At 49.8% G+C, this 16,148-nt stretch overlaps 1 protein-coding gene across 1 annotated transcript in view; it reads right to left on the bottom strand.

Moving 5' to 3' along the window:
- Positions 1-651: 651 nt before the first annotated feature.
- Positions 652-16,148, bottom strand: part of INSR (insulin receptor) — a 137,974-nt gene continuing 122,477 nt past the window's right edge. Inside the window, exons 14-21 of the mRNA XM_047095129.1 lie at positions 12,249-12,351; positions 10,745-10,812; positions 8,564-8,808; positions 7,515-7,625; positions 7,264-7,423; positions 5,599-5,728; positions 5,119-5,253; positions 652-2,771 (exon numbers count right to left, since the gene is read on the bottom strand). Coding sequence (XP_046951085.1) covers positions 2,417-2,771; positions 5,119-5,253; positions 5,599-5,728; positions 7,264-7,423; positions 7,515-7,625; positions 8,564-8,808; positions 10,745-10,812; positions 12,249-12,351 — 1,307 coding nt within the window. The 3' untranslated portion in view covers positions 652-2,416. The remainder of the gene's footprint in view (positions 2,772-5,118; positions 5,254-5,598; positions 5,729-7,263; positions 7,424-7,514; positions 7,626-8,563; positions 8,809-10,744; positions 10,813-12,248; positions 12,352-16,148) is intronic.

Raw genomic sequence — 16,148 nt, 5'->3', positions numbered from 1 at the left:
GCAGAATTCTGAAGTCTCAAAGATGTCCATTATTGAACCACATCTTAATGATACACTGAGGTAGACTGTGCTGGAAAAAAAAAAAATCATTACCCCACATTCACCTGTTTATTTCTCGTTGATAAAAATTTACATGCACTCCATTTTTTACGAAAGTGATTTTTACAGTGATTTTTATATATTAAAATAAATAATTTCCCCCTAATATAAGAAAACCTTTCTGAATTAGAAAAATGTGAAAATTGTTGCTAGTGTCATATACGGCCACTACAAATTTACTATGAAAAGAACAAAATACCTAGATCTATGTATTTTTAATTTACGTACAGACCCTCTTATATGTACAAAATAAATTTGGCGAAAATAATTTCTGTTCTCTTGTTCCTTGTACCCAATCATTGAGGCTCCCCAGAAATATTTCATGTGCTGTGATTTCTCAAATCATATAAATAAGATAGTAATAGGCAATTGGGATTTGTGTCTACCTGTGTTCTTAACCAAGAATTGAGAAGGTTCAGAGGTCGCCATTGTCTCTATCCTGTTCTTAAGCCCACAACTTTTAAGAGAAGAGGAGAAGGAAGCAATCGAAAACTCATGAGCAAATGCTCTCAGGGATAACCCGTGGGTGACGATTTTGATGAACCAAAGTAATGAGTTCACCATGTTCTTTATTTGAGCAGCTGTGATTCTTTCCCCAAAGGGAAGAAACTGAATTCACGCCCACTCGGAAGTTCTTGGTGGCGCGACGATCCTTAGCGGTTTCTCCTCCAGACTCTACTCTCTTGGGGACTGCGACATCATAAGCACCTGAGAGTTCTGCTCAGGCCCCACACCTGGCCCAGCTGAGGTCACTGGGTGCAGAGCAGCTTCTGGGAGGTCAACTCTGAGGACAGCTGGATGCCCTGAGGGTGGAGGCGACCGACAGGTGCATCTCGCTTCATATTGCTTAGTGTTCTCAAAGTCCATCTGGGCTGTCGCACTTTGGGATTTGATTTTGTTGTTTGCACAGTAATCATAGGATGTGCACACCCAGTTGAGGAAGCATGCGAGGTACACACAAGGAACCAAAAGATCCAAGAGCCACAAATGTGTCTGAAGGCAGGACTCAGCTCCAGGCGCCTACCAGCTTACCCAAGCAGAAACCAAGCCATCCACCAAACCCAATCACCCACACCCATGGCCTCATGATGTCCAAAAGGGTTAGCAGCTAATGTGGCTTTATTCCCAGAAAAATGGATGCCTTTAAGACCAAACAAATCAGCCACTGGTGCCTCGCTCCCCCTCTGCACACAGGCAGATCAACCAAGCAACCCACAAGCCCTCCCCTCCCCGCCCCCCCGGGAAACAGTTAATAACTTATGAGGCTGATGCTGGAGATTTTTTCAAAAATTAAATATGTTACAAATATATTCTCAAAACTCTTAATCACCTTAGTTCTTTTTTTTTTTTTCTTTTTCTTTTTTTTATGTCCTAGCTTTGTTTGGTCTTGAAAAGATCCACTATCACTCCAAACTACTCCCTTGGCTCCCGGAAAACATTTTTCACCAAAGTTAAGGGAGAAAAGACTCCTGAGACTAGGCTTGGGGCAGAAAAATCTGTGGAGGGCACAGTCTCCCAGTAAATAAGAAGGAAGGAGATGGGAGGGATCAGGAGCTCGAGAAGAGCAGACCCCCCAAAGCGTCAACGCGGCATGAATACTCTGTGCGCGTGCGCACACACACACACATACGCACACCAGCCATATCTAGCCTGGACACACACACACACACACACACACACACGCACGCACGTGGACACACGTGAACCGCACACCGGGACTGCAGATTCTTATCAAAAGTATAAAAGCAGTAGCAATTGGTCAATTTGAGGAACTGATTTTGTGAAGAAGAAGAAGAAGAAAAAAAAAATCCTTCAGCCTGGATGAGAAGACTCTTCCCAAAGCCCACTCCGTAAAGTCTGAGATTCTACTGGAACAGGGTGGGTTTTTTTTTTTCTTTCTTTCTTTCAAACTTTTGTTCCACAAACAAGTTTTATGCTTTATACTGTAGCTCAGACACCAGAAAAAAAAAAAAAAAAAGAAGAAGAAGAAGATTTTTAAAAACAAGTCCTTGCTTTCAATCTACTTGAAAAAATAGTAACATTCTGGCTTAAAACCGCAGTTGCCTGTAGGGACAGCAGCCGAGGAAACCCCTTCTCCTCTAGGGTCACAGTTAAATTCTCTGACAGCTCGTCAACTTGGCAATCAAACAAATGTGTTTTAAGTCATCAATGAACAGCAACGGATAGCAATGATCTCTGAGCTCCGTGTGACACTGTGGCAGATTCATAGGAGAATCCTGAGTTTTCTGGAGGCCTTCAAACCAGAGGAAAGTGAACCAGAGGGGTTTGGAGAACCCCTCCCCCAAAACAGGCGCCGTTAGGAAGGATTCGACCTCGGCAGGGTCAGAATCCGTCCGTTTTTCTTGCCCCCGTTCATGTGGGTGTAGGGGATGTGGTCCTCGTAGTTCCGCTTGAGGCCCAGCGAGGACACTCCATCCCGGCCCCCGGCCTCTTCCCTCTGTGAGTGTGAGGCCCGATCCAGGGGGACACTCTCCATGTCCTCAAACTCCATTTCCAACTCCTCACTCTCAGGCGCCTTGTTCTCCTCGCTGTGGAAGAAGGAAACTTCCGGAAAGCTGGGGTGCAGGTCGTCCTTGAGCAGGTCAACGATCTCCAGGAAGGTGGGCCGCATCTTGGGATTGAACTGCCAGCACATGTGCATCAGGTCGGTGCTGCAGGACAGAGGGACGCGTCAGGAAGGAGTCCGGGGGATCCAGCCATGCAATCCCCACTCCCACCCTTGTCCCGGCGGGCCGCCCCCACAGATGACAAGTACCAGCACCAGACGGTGGCCACCAGCGCAGGCAACAGTCAAGACAGAAACAGCATTTCTACCGATGCTAAAAAAAATGGTTTTGGAAAGACAGCCAAAGGGGCTGCCTCATTCCCAGGGCAGATCAAGAAGGGCCCCTTCTGACACAGCCACACGTTGAACAAGGTTTATAAATTTTATACATTCCTGGTTTTTGTAAACTTTAATTTCTACTGGGGCTGCTTGAAAGGCTTCCCTGTGCCAGTAGGCAATCTTTCTAGGGCCGGAGATCCCTCAGGATCTAGATGCTTGAGGCCTGATGGGGCATCAGGAGGACCAGCCGTAAGCAGCCATCCTGCAGGCCCAGCACTCACGCGCTCCAGGGCGGTAGCGGGGTGGGGGTGGGGGGTTACAACCTGACTCAGCCAAGAGCACACAGGGCAGGTGCCGAGGGCCTGGGATTTCCATTTTACCTCTTCCTCGCCCCGCTGTAATTTCTAAGGCAGGGGTTGGCAAATTTCCACCCGCGGACTAAATGTGGCCCCCTGAAGTGTTTTTGTAAATAAAGTTTTATTGGCACACAGCCACACCTGTTCATTTACGTACTGTTGATGGCTGCCTTCAGTCTATACGCAGAGTTGAGTAGCTGCAACAGAGGGCCACAGAGCCCACAAAGCTGAAAATATTTACAATATGGCCCTTTGTAGAGAGTCTGTGGACCTCTACCCTAGGGCCTACTCGATTTCCCTGGTCCTGGAACTACAGCCAGCTGCTTACTGGCATGACTTAGTGAAGGACTTTCATGAAGCAACGTCTCGAAATACTTTGCTCAGAGTTTCTGAACAACTCTGCTTCGTACTCCTTTTCCTATGAGGTCCCTTGCAACTGGGTTTTCTAAATTAACGTCATTTTCTTCGGGGGATGAAGTGTCAAAATAGCCTTTCCCCCTTCAGGAGGGAAAACTTTTTCCAAAGAAACACTAATAAAGGACTTCATATTTAATAAATGTTCATTGTAGAAAGAAAACACCAAAACATAGAGAAAATACAGCTTGCATACAACTTCCCTTCAGATCTAACCTCATTTTTCTATCTGAAGACATTTGGAAGCGTCATACATACTTTTTACCCTTGATATTTAACGTAGGCTTATTCACCAAGTTATAAAATATTTTCATAAAATACGTTGAAATATTTTCAACGTATTTTATTTTGGAAAAATAATATTTTGCAAATTTCATTTGAGATTTCAATGGCTACATCATCTTAATTTATAAATTTACTTGGCAATTCTCATATTGTTCGGTATTTAGATCATGTCAATTTTTTTTTGAGACTTTAAAAAACATCGCTTTGAGTAGCTGTTAACAACAGGGGGGTAAGAATGATTATCACCAAACTGTTGTCAGCACTGAGCATTAAAACTCTCTTTTCTTGGGGGCGCCCGGGTGCCTCAGTCGGTTAAGCGTCCGACTTTGGCTCGGGCCGTGATCTTGCAGTTTGTGAGTTTGAGCCCCAAATGAGGCTCTCTGCTGTCAGCATAGAGCCTGCTTCGGATGCTCTGTCCCCTTCTCTCTCTGCCCTCCCCCCACTGGTTCTCTCTCTCAAAATAAATAAATTAACTTAAAAAAAAAAAAACCTCTTTCTTTCCTCCTTTCTTCCTTTTTTTGCTAACTTAGGAAGACGGTATTTCATTTTACTTTATGTTTCTTGGACTCTAAGTGAGGAAGGACAAGTTTGCAAGTGTTTAAATGGCTTGTGCATGTGTGTTGTCCATTTGGTCCCCTAACAAACATTTACTATTTCAGCAAAAAAATGTAAAACAAAAACTGGGGAGTAATGGGGAGATACATAACACATATCCCTGGACCCCAAAATAATTTTAATGTTTATACTTAGGATTTGTTTTTTTCCCCATTCTATTGAGGTGTAATTGACATGCAATATTGTATTCATCTCCTGACAACCCGGTAAGTATATAAATAGACAGTTAAACATAAATACGCCACCCCAGCCACCCAGTTTCCTTCTCCCGTGGTAACCACTGAGGTGGGGTTTCTTGTAGAACCTTCCACACACATGATACACAAGAAAGCATACCTGTGAAGGTGTGACATGCAAACACGAGCACATATGTAGATACAACGTGCAAAAAAGTGCCCGTGCCCAGACACAGTGTGCAAACACAACCACCTGCGTAGACATATGACAGCGAACCAAAGGGCACTAATGCCTTTTTAAGGAAGAGCCCGGACGCTGCACACTTACACTCTCTCCGGACAGTTGTCAGGTTGGTCCAAATATCCTCCGTCCATGACAAATTTCAACACCTGTTCATTAGACAGGCCTTGGTAAGGTTGTTCCGCCAAGCTGGTGATTTCCCAAAGGACCACACCAAAGGACCTGCCAATGACAGTTGAACGTAGTAACAAAGAAGCCATTAAAACACACACACACACACACACACACACACACACACACACACACACACACCCCTTCTTCGTCTACTAGAATGTGGTTGGCCAGTTCATTCAACAATTCATGCTGCATCCAGAAACGTCTACATTAGTCTCAGTCGGAACACAGGTAGCTGTGCAAGCGTCCTCAGACATGACATCCCCTTCGTTTTCTTGATTACGAGGCTACGAGGAAGGCAGGCTTTAACGGGCCCCCGCTTGCTGGTCACACACAGGGAGCGACCCGGGATTCGGGCCCAGCGTTCTGTCTGCCGATCCGTGCACGACTCACCACATGTCAGAAGAAGTGGTGAAGACCCCGTCCTTCAGGGATTCCGGTGCCATCCACCGCACGGGGAGCAGACCCTTGCCTCCTTTCCGGTAGTAATCCGTTTCATAGATGTCTCTGGTCATTCCGAAGTCTGACAACAAATGGTTCAACATCGTCTTAACTTTCAGCCTGCAGCCCAGGTGTCTCCCATCCTCAGGGCCCCACGCCTCCAAGAGCCCGCAGATGGGCTCACCTGCCCCAGGTGTGGGCTCACCTGCGTGGCGGCCAAATCCACCGAGAATGGATTCTGAGGGTACTTATGGGGATGTGGAGGGAAAGGATGGGCCGCCACGTAAAGGGAAGGAAACGGAAGCACCAAGTGGTAAGGAGGCAATGTTCCGGCCCGCAGCCTGGGAATCCTGTTTCTAGCGACACTTCCTTCCCACCCACGACCTTGCAGGCTTCCCAAACCAAAGCTTTGAGTCTCTGCAGCCAACCTTCTATTCTCCACTAGATGTGGCTCCACCGCTACCCAGTGCCCAGCTCAAAACCCAGGGTCGGGTCCTCTTTTGACCCACCCCCTTTCCTTACACCCACATCTGAGACACATCTAAGTCCTGCCCACTCTCCTCCCACATTCCCCTCTAGTCAAGCTATTCTTCTCCATCACTCCGGCCCCACCCAGGCCCACGGCCACCTCTCCCCTGCAGGACCTTCCCTCCATCTGGACCCTGGCAGCTCACTGCCCAAGAAAAGCTACATAAGGAGGATCATGCTGTTCCTTGCTTTCCGTGGCTAATGGGGGACGAGGTCTTTCGGGACTATAAGCAGAATGACATCACTTCCGGCTTCCCTTGCGGCTATAAGAGAACGTCTTTGGGGATCGTAAGTAGACTCGTGTTACTTCTTGCCTTGTAGCCTCCCTCCCCAGGTCTGGTCCTGCCCCTCTCCCTCACCTCACATCTCACGCTGCTCTACTCCCCTCTACATTCCTTTTATTCCTATCACATCAGCCATCCTTCCGGCCTCCTGGCCTCACATTTGCCATAACTCCGCCTGGCGTGCTGTCACTCAGGTCAATTCATCCTGCGAGTTTTGGCTGAAACGCTGCCTCCCTCCAGAGAGAGGCCTCTCCTCGCTATCATGGAGCTCTTTATTTCTTTAGGCTTCATTATCTTGTTTATATAAGCATTCTCTTACGGTTCAGCTTGAACTGCCCCATCCAGTAGAACTCTCTGTGGTGATGAACACGGTCTATGTTCACACTGCCCAATACTCGCAGCCACCAGGCTCAAGGGGGCTACTGATCACCTGAAATGTGGCCAGCGGCAGCCACAGGAATACATTTTTAATTCTACGCCATGTAATTTAAACGTAGATGGCCACAGGTGGCTGGCGGCTACTGGCGCGGGTAAAGACTGCATGCCGAGGGCAGAAAACCCGTGGTGACTTATCCACCATCACACCTCTCGGCTCCTAGTGCGGTGGCTTCCGCCAACAGGGAACACGAATGTTATCCAGAGCCGTAAATGAGCGAGTTCACGAGCAAATGCGGTTCCATCACAGTCTGAGGTTCAAGCCCTCTTTGCGCTATTGGAAAAGACCGAACTGCTCGGTCTAGACAACTCCTTCCAAAAATCAAACTGGGCCTGGGCCCCGTGTCTCAAAGCAGAAAGCCGGACGAACCTCCAATTTTGACGGTGAAGTCGTGGGCCACCATGCAATTTCGAGCTGCGAGATCCCGGTGCACAAACTTCTTGGCATTCAGGTACGCCATCCCGTCGGCGATCTCCGCCGCCATCTGAATCATCTCTTGCAGAGTAGGGGGAGGGCGGCCAGGGTTATTCTGAGAATCGAAACAGGGGGTCGTGTGTTCAGCAACGTGGGCTCCTGCGGCCGGGAGCGGGTGCCCTGCCGGGTCCCCAGAGGCAGCTCACCTCAGCCTCCGGCCGCAGGGAGCGGAGGTAGCTCTTCAGGTCTCCGTGAACCATCAGCTCCATCACCACCAGCGTCGGCTGGCCTTTGGACACCACCCCCAGGAGGCGGACCTGTGGAGCGAGTGCAGCACGTGGTAGGGTGAGGGTCTGGGGGAAGGTGTCCACTCATCAAGGTGGCACGCAGCACCCTGTGTGGTGAGCCCTGGTCTGTCTGGCTCAAATGCCAGGGTCAATGCCTTGCTGGGACAGGGGAGTCGGAGGAAGGAGGGAGAATTCGGGACTCAGGGTCTGGTGGGTGGGGTAGCAGACAGACATGCCTACAGACAGCAACAGCTGAGACAGACACTTGGATATCTCCTTGATGTCTCTGAGCACGTAAGGCACGTTCCCACCTCGAAGCCTTTGCACCTGCTGTTCCCTCTGCCTGGCTCTCTGTGCCCTAACACGTCCACATGACTCAGTCCCTCCATCCTTAAGTCTTGGCACAAATACACCTTTTCCCAGTCCTGAATTCCCAGTCCCCTGACTCTGCTGTCTTGTTTCATTCTGCCTTAGCATCAGCCCCCAATGTCTTCCCTAAGGAACTTATCGGTTTTAGGGTCTGCCTCCGCGGCTGTACAGGAAGCTCCATCAGGGCGGGAATCCGATGCATCAAAGAGACGAGAAATGAGGCTTAGCACACAGCCGATCCCCTTAGCACTAGGCTCCAGGAGAAGGTAAGGGGGAAAGGGTAGGCAGGGATGGGGTGAACACTCATGTGTTTAAGGGTTATAAAGGAGCCAGGAAGAGGGAAGAGACAACATTCTGGAAAGCAACGGGACGAGTCTGGCTCCAGGCAAGGTGGGAGAGGATGAGATTAGAGGAGGGAGAAGGAGAGGGGCCCTCCCCCACACTTCGAGGATACTGCAGAGTGGGGGACAGGCAGGGTCCACACCTAGGGTCCTCCCACCCCGTGCAGGAGGAGGAGGAGGAGGGACAGAGGAGCTGGAACAGGGGAGCTGGCACCAGAGGAAGCCTCTGTCTGCTCTGGGGGCAAACGCAGGACTCACCACGTGATGACAGGTGAAGCCCTTCATGACTGAGGCCTCGTTGAGAAACTCGATCCTCTCTCGCAGACTGGCGGACTCGTTGACCGTCTTCACCGCCACGCGGGTCTCCGCCTCGCCCTTGACGATGTCCCTGGCATTGCCCTCGTACACCATGCCGAAGGAGCCCTGCCCCAGCTCGCGCAGGAGAGTGATCTTCTCCCGAGGCACCTCCCACTCGTCCGGCACATACACAGAGCAGGGAAACACTACTCCTCACTTATCTACACAGCATCCTTGACAGACCCCTGGGGGCCCCCCCGCCAACCTCCCACCTGAGCGCCCCTGGCAAACGTTCGTTAAGTGATTTCTGTGGTCCAGAACCTGTGCCGGGCACCGAGCGTAGAGCCGAGAACAGGACAGGTGTGGGTCCCTGCCCTCACGGGGGGGGGACAGCAGAGGCTTGGGAAGGAGCCACTGTCGGCCCAGGGTCCTGGCCGGTAAGTGCCGCACCGAGCCTGCCTCCACATCCTTTTTGTCTGATCTCAGAGCCTCCTGGGTCGGAGGCTGTGGTCTCTGCAAAGGGCCAAGGGGATGGGGACAACTCCGCCTGCCAACCACTGGCATGTGAATGAACCCATCCAGGACCACCCAGCACCAGCTGATCCCCAGGCAGGCTGCAGCCATGTGAAGGAGCCCGGATGAGATCAAAGGATTTGCCCAGCTGATCAGATCACCAAACTGTGTGCTAATCAAGGGGGGTCGTCTTAAGTCACTAAAGCTGGGGTGGTTTGTTACACAGCCAACGATTTGCAGATGGATGCACAAAGACCTCATAAGAAAAGCCGAAATGGTTCCTGCGTCCTCTGCACCCGTTACAGGCTGAATACACCCATTACTTCATTCCTGGAGGGAAGCAGGGCGGTAGGGTGGAGAGGCAGCCCCGAGGTTCAGCTTCCCCACCTCCGGTGTGCGGTAACAATGCCGTCACCCGCGTTCGTTCCCTCCCGCTCCCGTTCCCCCCACACAGTTCCACCTGGAATGACCACTAGTTTCTCTGTCGTGATGCTTTGGCGTCTAGGCCCTCGATGGCCCTAAAGGGGCTGCCCCTCCCCAGGGCGGCCGGTTCCTAGAGACAGTAAGTGACCTACCAGTGAGTACACCTTCTGTATGCAAAACAGCCAATCCAGAGCCCAAACCATAACCCCTCCCTCTGTGGGGCCCGCACCCTCTGGGCTCTATCCCCTTCCCCTGATCACCCAGGGCCAGGCCCTACACTCCAGAACCCACGGAAATCATTCAAACTAGCCAATCCTCAGTCTTCCCCCGCCTTGCCACGCCTCCCCAAGAAACCACAATAACGGTTCTTGTCCGCGTTCTTTCCATGCTCCCTCTGCCTCCTGCCCGACCCCGGGGCTCCCCTGTGCGGTGCTGCCCCCCCCCCACCCCTGTGCATGTCTTATCAGACCTGATTAAAACAAATCCTGCGGACCCTTAAAAGCATCACCCCTGTATCCCAAGGCAGTATCCTCGGGGTCATCGACAACGCTCATGCCTTGAAAGTCACTTTTTCTGCTTTTTGCTGCATGAAGCACTTTGGAAACTTGTCCTGCGGCAGATGCTTTCCCCTCTGGTGGAACATGCAAGCCTCATCTCTAGGGGCTGCCCGATGCCCTTTGGTACAATCAAGGGAAACACAGGTGTCGGTCCTACGTGACAGCATCAGCATCACATCTGTGTTCAAGTGCCACCAACGGCGGATGTGTCCCTGCCACACATACAGCCTCCTGTTCACCCCATTTTATCCTTCATTCTTGTCTTCCCCACCCCCTGACCCCCAGTGTCTCACTCTGGCTTCCGACTCCCACCTGCCAGTTTGGACGGCAAGTCCATACACGGCTCTCTGGCTCTGGCCCTCGGCGCGGTCTCGGGCACAGGCCGCAGATGCCACAACCCCACAGCTGGGGCACCAGATTCTCAGCCTCCCGGTCCCGCTAGATCAGCCCATCCAACAGGCGCCAGACAACAGGTGTCCAGCTGCTCCCAGCAACGGGGTCTCCGCAGCCAGGGACAGGTCTCCAGTGAGCGAGAGGGCTCGTCTCAGCCTCCCAGGGTATCAACCCCCCAACTTCCACTGGACAGTAATGGGAAAGGGCACTGCAAGGCAGGATTCCGGCCACCCAGAGGTCAGGGGATGGTACTCACCATCACTGGCACTGAGGTACTCAGGGTTTGAAGAAGCATACAGCGGCCCCAGTGGCCCATCCGGCTGCCTGGAAGGGAAAAAGGAAGACATTCCAGCTTGGTATTTTCACGAGGCCCTGGGTCACTCACAAGGGGGTTACGAGCTCCCCAGTGCAAATGGCAACCCTTAGCAGCAGCATCCGTGTAATAATCCTGGATGCAGTCTGGGGTTATGAACGGAAGCCCATCGGATGGCTACTGAAGTGCATCAACATGGAACCATCGGCTGTAACTCACGGGTGTCCACGGGACACCCAAGAGCCACTCACCCCTTGCTGTTCTCATCCCAGCTCACGAGAAACAAGTGTTACATTTTCAGGAAATTTGAGAGCGGGTTGTTAATACAGCCATCATTTAAAGTTACAGGGCACAGGTTTACAATGAAATAAAACGATATCAAAAGCAAACTCACCATTTCCTCATTATCTTACTATCATCCGTGACCGTCTGCAGCTTGAAATTGGCCACAGTAGGAATATTTACATGATAGAAACAGGAATGATACAGACCAAGACTTGATCTATTGTTCTGTTGTTTGTGCAGGCTTAAGAAAGTGATGGCAAAAATGTTACCATTGCAGATTAAGCTTCGAAGTCTGTCAGCGCTGGGGCGCCTGGGTGGCTCAGTCGGTTGAGCATCCGACTTCAGCTCAGGTCGTGACCTCTCTCGGTTCGTGAGTTCAAGCCCCGTGTCAGGCTCTGTGCTGACAGCTCAGAGCCAGGAGACTGCTTCGGATTCTGTGTCTCCCTCTCTCTCTCTGCCCCTCCCCAGCTCACTCTCTCTCTGTCTCTCTCAAAAATAAATGAACGTTTAAAAATTAAAATTAAAAAAAAAAAAGTCTGTCATCTCCACAGCCGTGATATTGCAAACAGAAAAAAAAAAAAACTTAAGAAAATGTTCCTCTGTATTTATGAATTATTACCTGATTGACTGAAGTCACTTGTTCATTGAACCCATACACCTTATTTCATTTTTACCTTACTCTTTTTTTTTTTTAATTTTTTTTTTTTTAACGTTTATTTGTTTTTGAGACAGAGACAGAGCATGAACGGGGCTCGAACTCACGGACCGCGAGATCATGACCTGAGCCGAAGTCGGCCGCTTAACCGACTGAGCCACCCAGGCGCCCCTACCTTACTCTTTAATGAAAACAAAATATCAACCAACATCCAGGTTGGAACTATACTCATTCATCACTTGCAACCATAGGTTGGCTATAGATACAAAGGTTCAGGGGGAAAAAATCAACCAAAACATTTGGTGAGAATGAACCAGCTAGAGGGAATTTACGGTAACAAGCAATGTATATTGTGTTATGATCACTACCTGTAAATTGCCTGCTATGCACATCCCTATGACAGTAAAACTTATAATAAACTTAGATATAGCTCTCTCTGTATCTAGGCACACTTTCTTTTCTGGAGAGCCAGTTTTTAACCATTTACCAGCACACCATTGTACCCACCTCTTTCTCAGGAATAGATAAATACTTCCAATCACAACACTGAAGAGAAAGACAAAGATGAGAGGCCCGATGATAATTTTTGCAATGTTCGATGGGACATCTACTGAAATAGAGGAAGAAAACATATGTTTCGCACCAAAATGTATTCACATCACAAATCACACCTATGCCTGTAATGGCGGGCCACACACACCTGCCCCCTCTCTTGTCCCCGAGCCTCTCTGCCGGTCTCCTGGGCCGTTCTTTTCCAGTCATCTTGAATCACCAGTTGGCTCCATGGGGCTGGGCAGTGGGCTCAGAGGCCCTGACCTCCAGACCACTGCCCACTGCCTTCTCCCTCCCCCCCAGCCCAGGGCCAGCTTCACAGGCATGTAAGCCTGGCCATCACCCCAGTCCCCACACTTGGAAGGGCCCTGCTCCTTAACACTCTGCTGTCGCCATCTTGAAAGTCTTAATAATTTGCAAGCGAACGGTCTTGCGTTTTCATTTTACAGAAATGAAATTTTAATTTGCCCCACAAATTAAATAGCCTATTTTAATTCCAACAGCACCTCCGGCAGATGAAGATTTCACCAGGAAGTGCCCTGTGTGTGCTAGGGGGTCTTCCCCAAAATATCCTTTTAAATCCACCGAAGAAATGTTCTGTTAAATTTGCACGTGAGGACCAGTTGTCTGCAATTATAAACACGCCCATGTATTCAGACTCTCCCGAGCCGAGGAGGAAAATGGGTTCTAAGGAATCAGGGAGGGAACCCGGTCCCTGGGCTCTTCAACATCCACAGCGGTTTACTGAACACTTACTACAAGTACCAGGCGCTATTTGAAGAGCTTTGCACCAGTGTTTTTATTTAATTGTCACATAAGCCAAAGTGGGAGGTGCCGTGACTGAGGCCAGTTAACAGATCGGGAAAAGAGGCTCAGAGACTGGAGGCGGGTCTTGCCCCAAATCCCAGAGCCGATCCACGGCGGAGCAGGGATTTCAACCCGGGCGATCTGAGTGAGTTCTTGACCACTACTCCACGCTGCCTTCAGTGGCCAGCGCTGCCCTGAGGCATCCTGTCTTCCTGTACCCCTCCCTGAATTGGCAGCGAACTGCCTCATCCCCCCTCCCACAGCTCCTGGCCACAGAAAGTCTCCATGAATATCTGGTGGCCGAACGGGCCATGAGAGATGGACACCTACTGGTCACATGCAGGTGAAGGTCTGCATGTCCCTCCTTCCTGTCCCTTTTTCCTTAGGAACAGGGGAGCTGGAGGCCACCAAGTGGCCAGGACTCACAGTGTCTCAGGACATAATGGGAGAGGCAGGCTGCACCCCACCAACCCCACCTCTGCTTCCTGGACACCACGGTCGGGTTCACACTCCGATTCCAGTGGCCACGGGAACCAGGATGAAGAAACGGAAATTTAAGAACTCTTGCTCTGAGTCACAGAAGGGGAAGGTCAGCCCCTGGGGGTGAGCGCCTACTTAAAATCTGCACCTTGCTTGCTTGTTATAAAATAAAAAATCACTCAGGGTGCCTGAGCGGCTCAGTCAGTTAAGTGTCCACCTCCTGATCTCAGCTCAGGCCATGATCTTAGGGTTTGTGAGTTCGAGCCCTGTGTCGGGCTCTGGGCTGATAGGGCAGAGCCTGCTTGGGATTCTGTCTTTCCTTCTCTCTGCCCCTCCCCCACTTGTGCATTCTCTATCTCTCTCTCTCAAAATAAGTAAACTAAGAAAGAAAGAAAGAAAGAAAGAAAGAAAGAAAGAAAGAAAGAAAGAAAAGGAAGGAAGGAAAGGAGAGGAAGGAAGGAAGGAAGGAAGGAAGGAAGGAAGGAAGGAAAAGAAAGAAGGGAAGAAAGAAAGAAAGAAAGAAGAAAAGAGAGAAAGGAAGAGAAAAGGAAGTTAGGAGGAAAGGAGGGAGAAAAAAATCCTTTTTAAGTAATCTACTGTGTTAGTCATGTAACTCTCCAGACTTTTTGCTATCTCTAGTAATGCTGGGCTTTCCTTGAACATGTATCTTTTTTGGACATCCCTGATAATTTCCTCAGGATAAGTTTCTAGAACCAGAACTGTTGGCTCCGATAGAGCTTTAAAAAAATATTTGATACATATTAATAAAGAACATCTATGTGTCTGCTCTCAGACAACGCTAAGCACTATAATTAAAAAACAGAGGAGGGTACTTGTTGTGCTGAGCACTGGGTGTTGTATGGAAATGATGAATCACTGAATTCTACCCCTGAAACCAATATCGCACTGCATGTTAACTAAAATTGAAATTAAAAAAAATATATATTCGTATTAAAATATATTTACATATTTATATTTATATATTTATAATATGTTTATATTTAAAAATACATATTTGTATTTTTAACAACCCAGAAACAAAAAGCCTTACCAATTTGATAAGTTAAAAATTACGTTTTGTTTTAATTTGCTCTTGGGGGGGGTGTGGTTTTGAGGTTGGACTTTTTTCCTTATATCTTCTATCTTTTCTACTTCTTTTTAAATTGGCTATTTATGTTCTTTGCATATTCTTTGTGTGTGTGTGTGTGTGTGTGTGTGTGTGTGTATTACTCATATACTATATGGATATTCATTTGATAGTAACTCTTTGTCAGTGATGTTACCAATGTTTTTCCCACTTTGATATTTTCCTTGGAATTTTATTCACGGCATCCCTGGTTCTTAAGAGAGAGACCCCAAATCCTTCAGCTGACCTGGGTAACAGGAAGTGTCTTTGTTATTGACGAGCCCCTGGGAACATACCTGAGCCTATGCTACGAGATGGGCTGACCCAGGACGGGGGTTGGTCACCAGCAGACCAAGCATGTGATCAGAAGGCTGGGACTTGAGCCAGCCTGACCTCCAGAGTACGGAGGGGCCGGGGAAGGACTTCTATCACACAACCAACGATGCGATTGGTACCGCCTGCGTAATGCAACTCTCAGCACCTTGGCTCAGAGGAGCTTCCTGGCTGTGAAGACAGCCACGTGCCAGGAGGGTGACGCAACACGTCCTGATTCCAGGGGGAGGAGACACAGCTCAGTGTCCTGGACCCTCCCCTATGTGTCTCTTCATTTGCGTGGTCCTCACCTACAGCCTTTATAAGAAAACCGTCCTCGTAAGATGGCACTTGCCTGAGTTCTGTGAGCTGATCCAGCAGATGATTGAATCTGGGGGGGGGCCATGGGAAGCTCTGAGTTTGTTGCCAGTTGGTCAGGAGCGTGGGGGGCTTGGAGAACCCCCAACTTGCATCTGGCTTTGGAAGTGAGGGCAGTCTTGCTGGGAACCCTGCTCCTAAGCCGGCAGGGTCCTGTGAACTCTACCAGGCAGCATCAGATTCACCGTGTAGCCCTCCCAGCTGGGGTCAGGACGCTTCTCCCCGCCCTGACCCCGGCCAGAGCCTTCCCACTCTCCGAAGTCCACCATGCCTGGGGTGTGAGAATCCAGCCAGCCAAGCAGAAGGCTTGTCTCACTCCTCCCACCCAAGCTCCCGCTCCTCCTGGTCTAGAATCTCCCCTCCTTCCAAGTTATTTGTTTGTTCACTCATTCAAGTGTCTGGGCTCCTGCCACGCATCTCAGGATAACCTTCCTCTTTTGTTCCCACTTGTACATTCTTCCAGGTCTCGGTCAAGATGTCACCACCTCCAGGAAGCCTTCCCTGATCAGCTCAGCCTTCCCCACCCTCCCACCTTACTGTGCTCACCCAGGGGCAGCAACTTACTGCCTGTATATCAAGAGCACATCTGAGACCAAGTAGGTGAGTTCCCCCATCCTCCCTTGGAGGACACAGCCCATCTAGAAACAAATACTGAGGGGCGCCTGGGTGGCTCAGTCGGTTAAGCATCCGACTGCAGCTCAGGTCATGATCTCATGGTTCATGGGTTGGAGCCCCGTGTCGGGCTCCGTGCT

Source organism: Lynx rufus, unplaced genomic scaffold (genome assembly GCF_022079265.1).
Source record: "Lynx rufus isolate CCGP_SWC_20201006 ecotype Redwood Valley unplaced genomic scaffold, mLynRuf1.p SCAF_4, whole genome shotgun sequence".
NCBI classification, from domain to species: Eukaryota; Metazoa; Chordata; class Mammalia; order Carnivora; family Felidae; genus Lynx; species Lynx rufus.
This window is presented reverse-complemented; position numbering and strand designations above follow the sequence as displayed.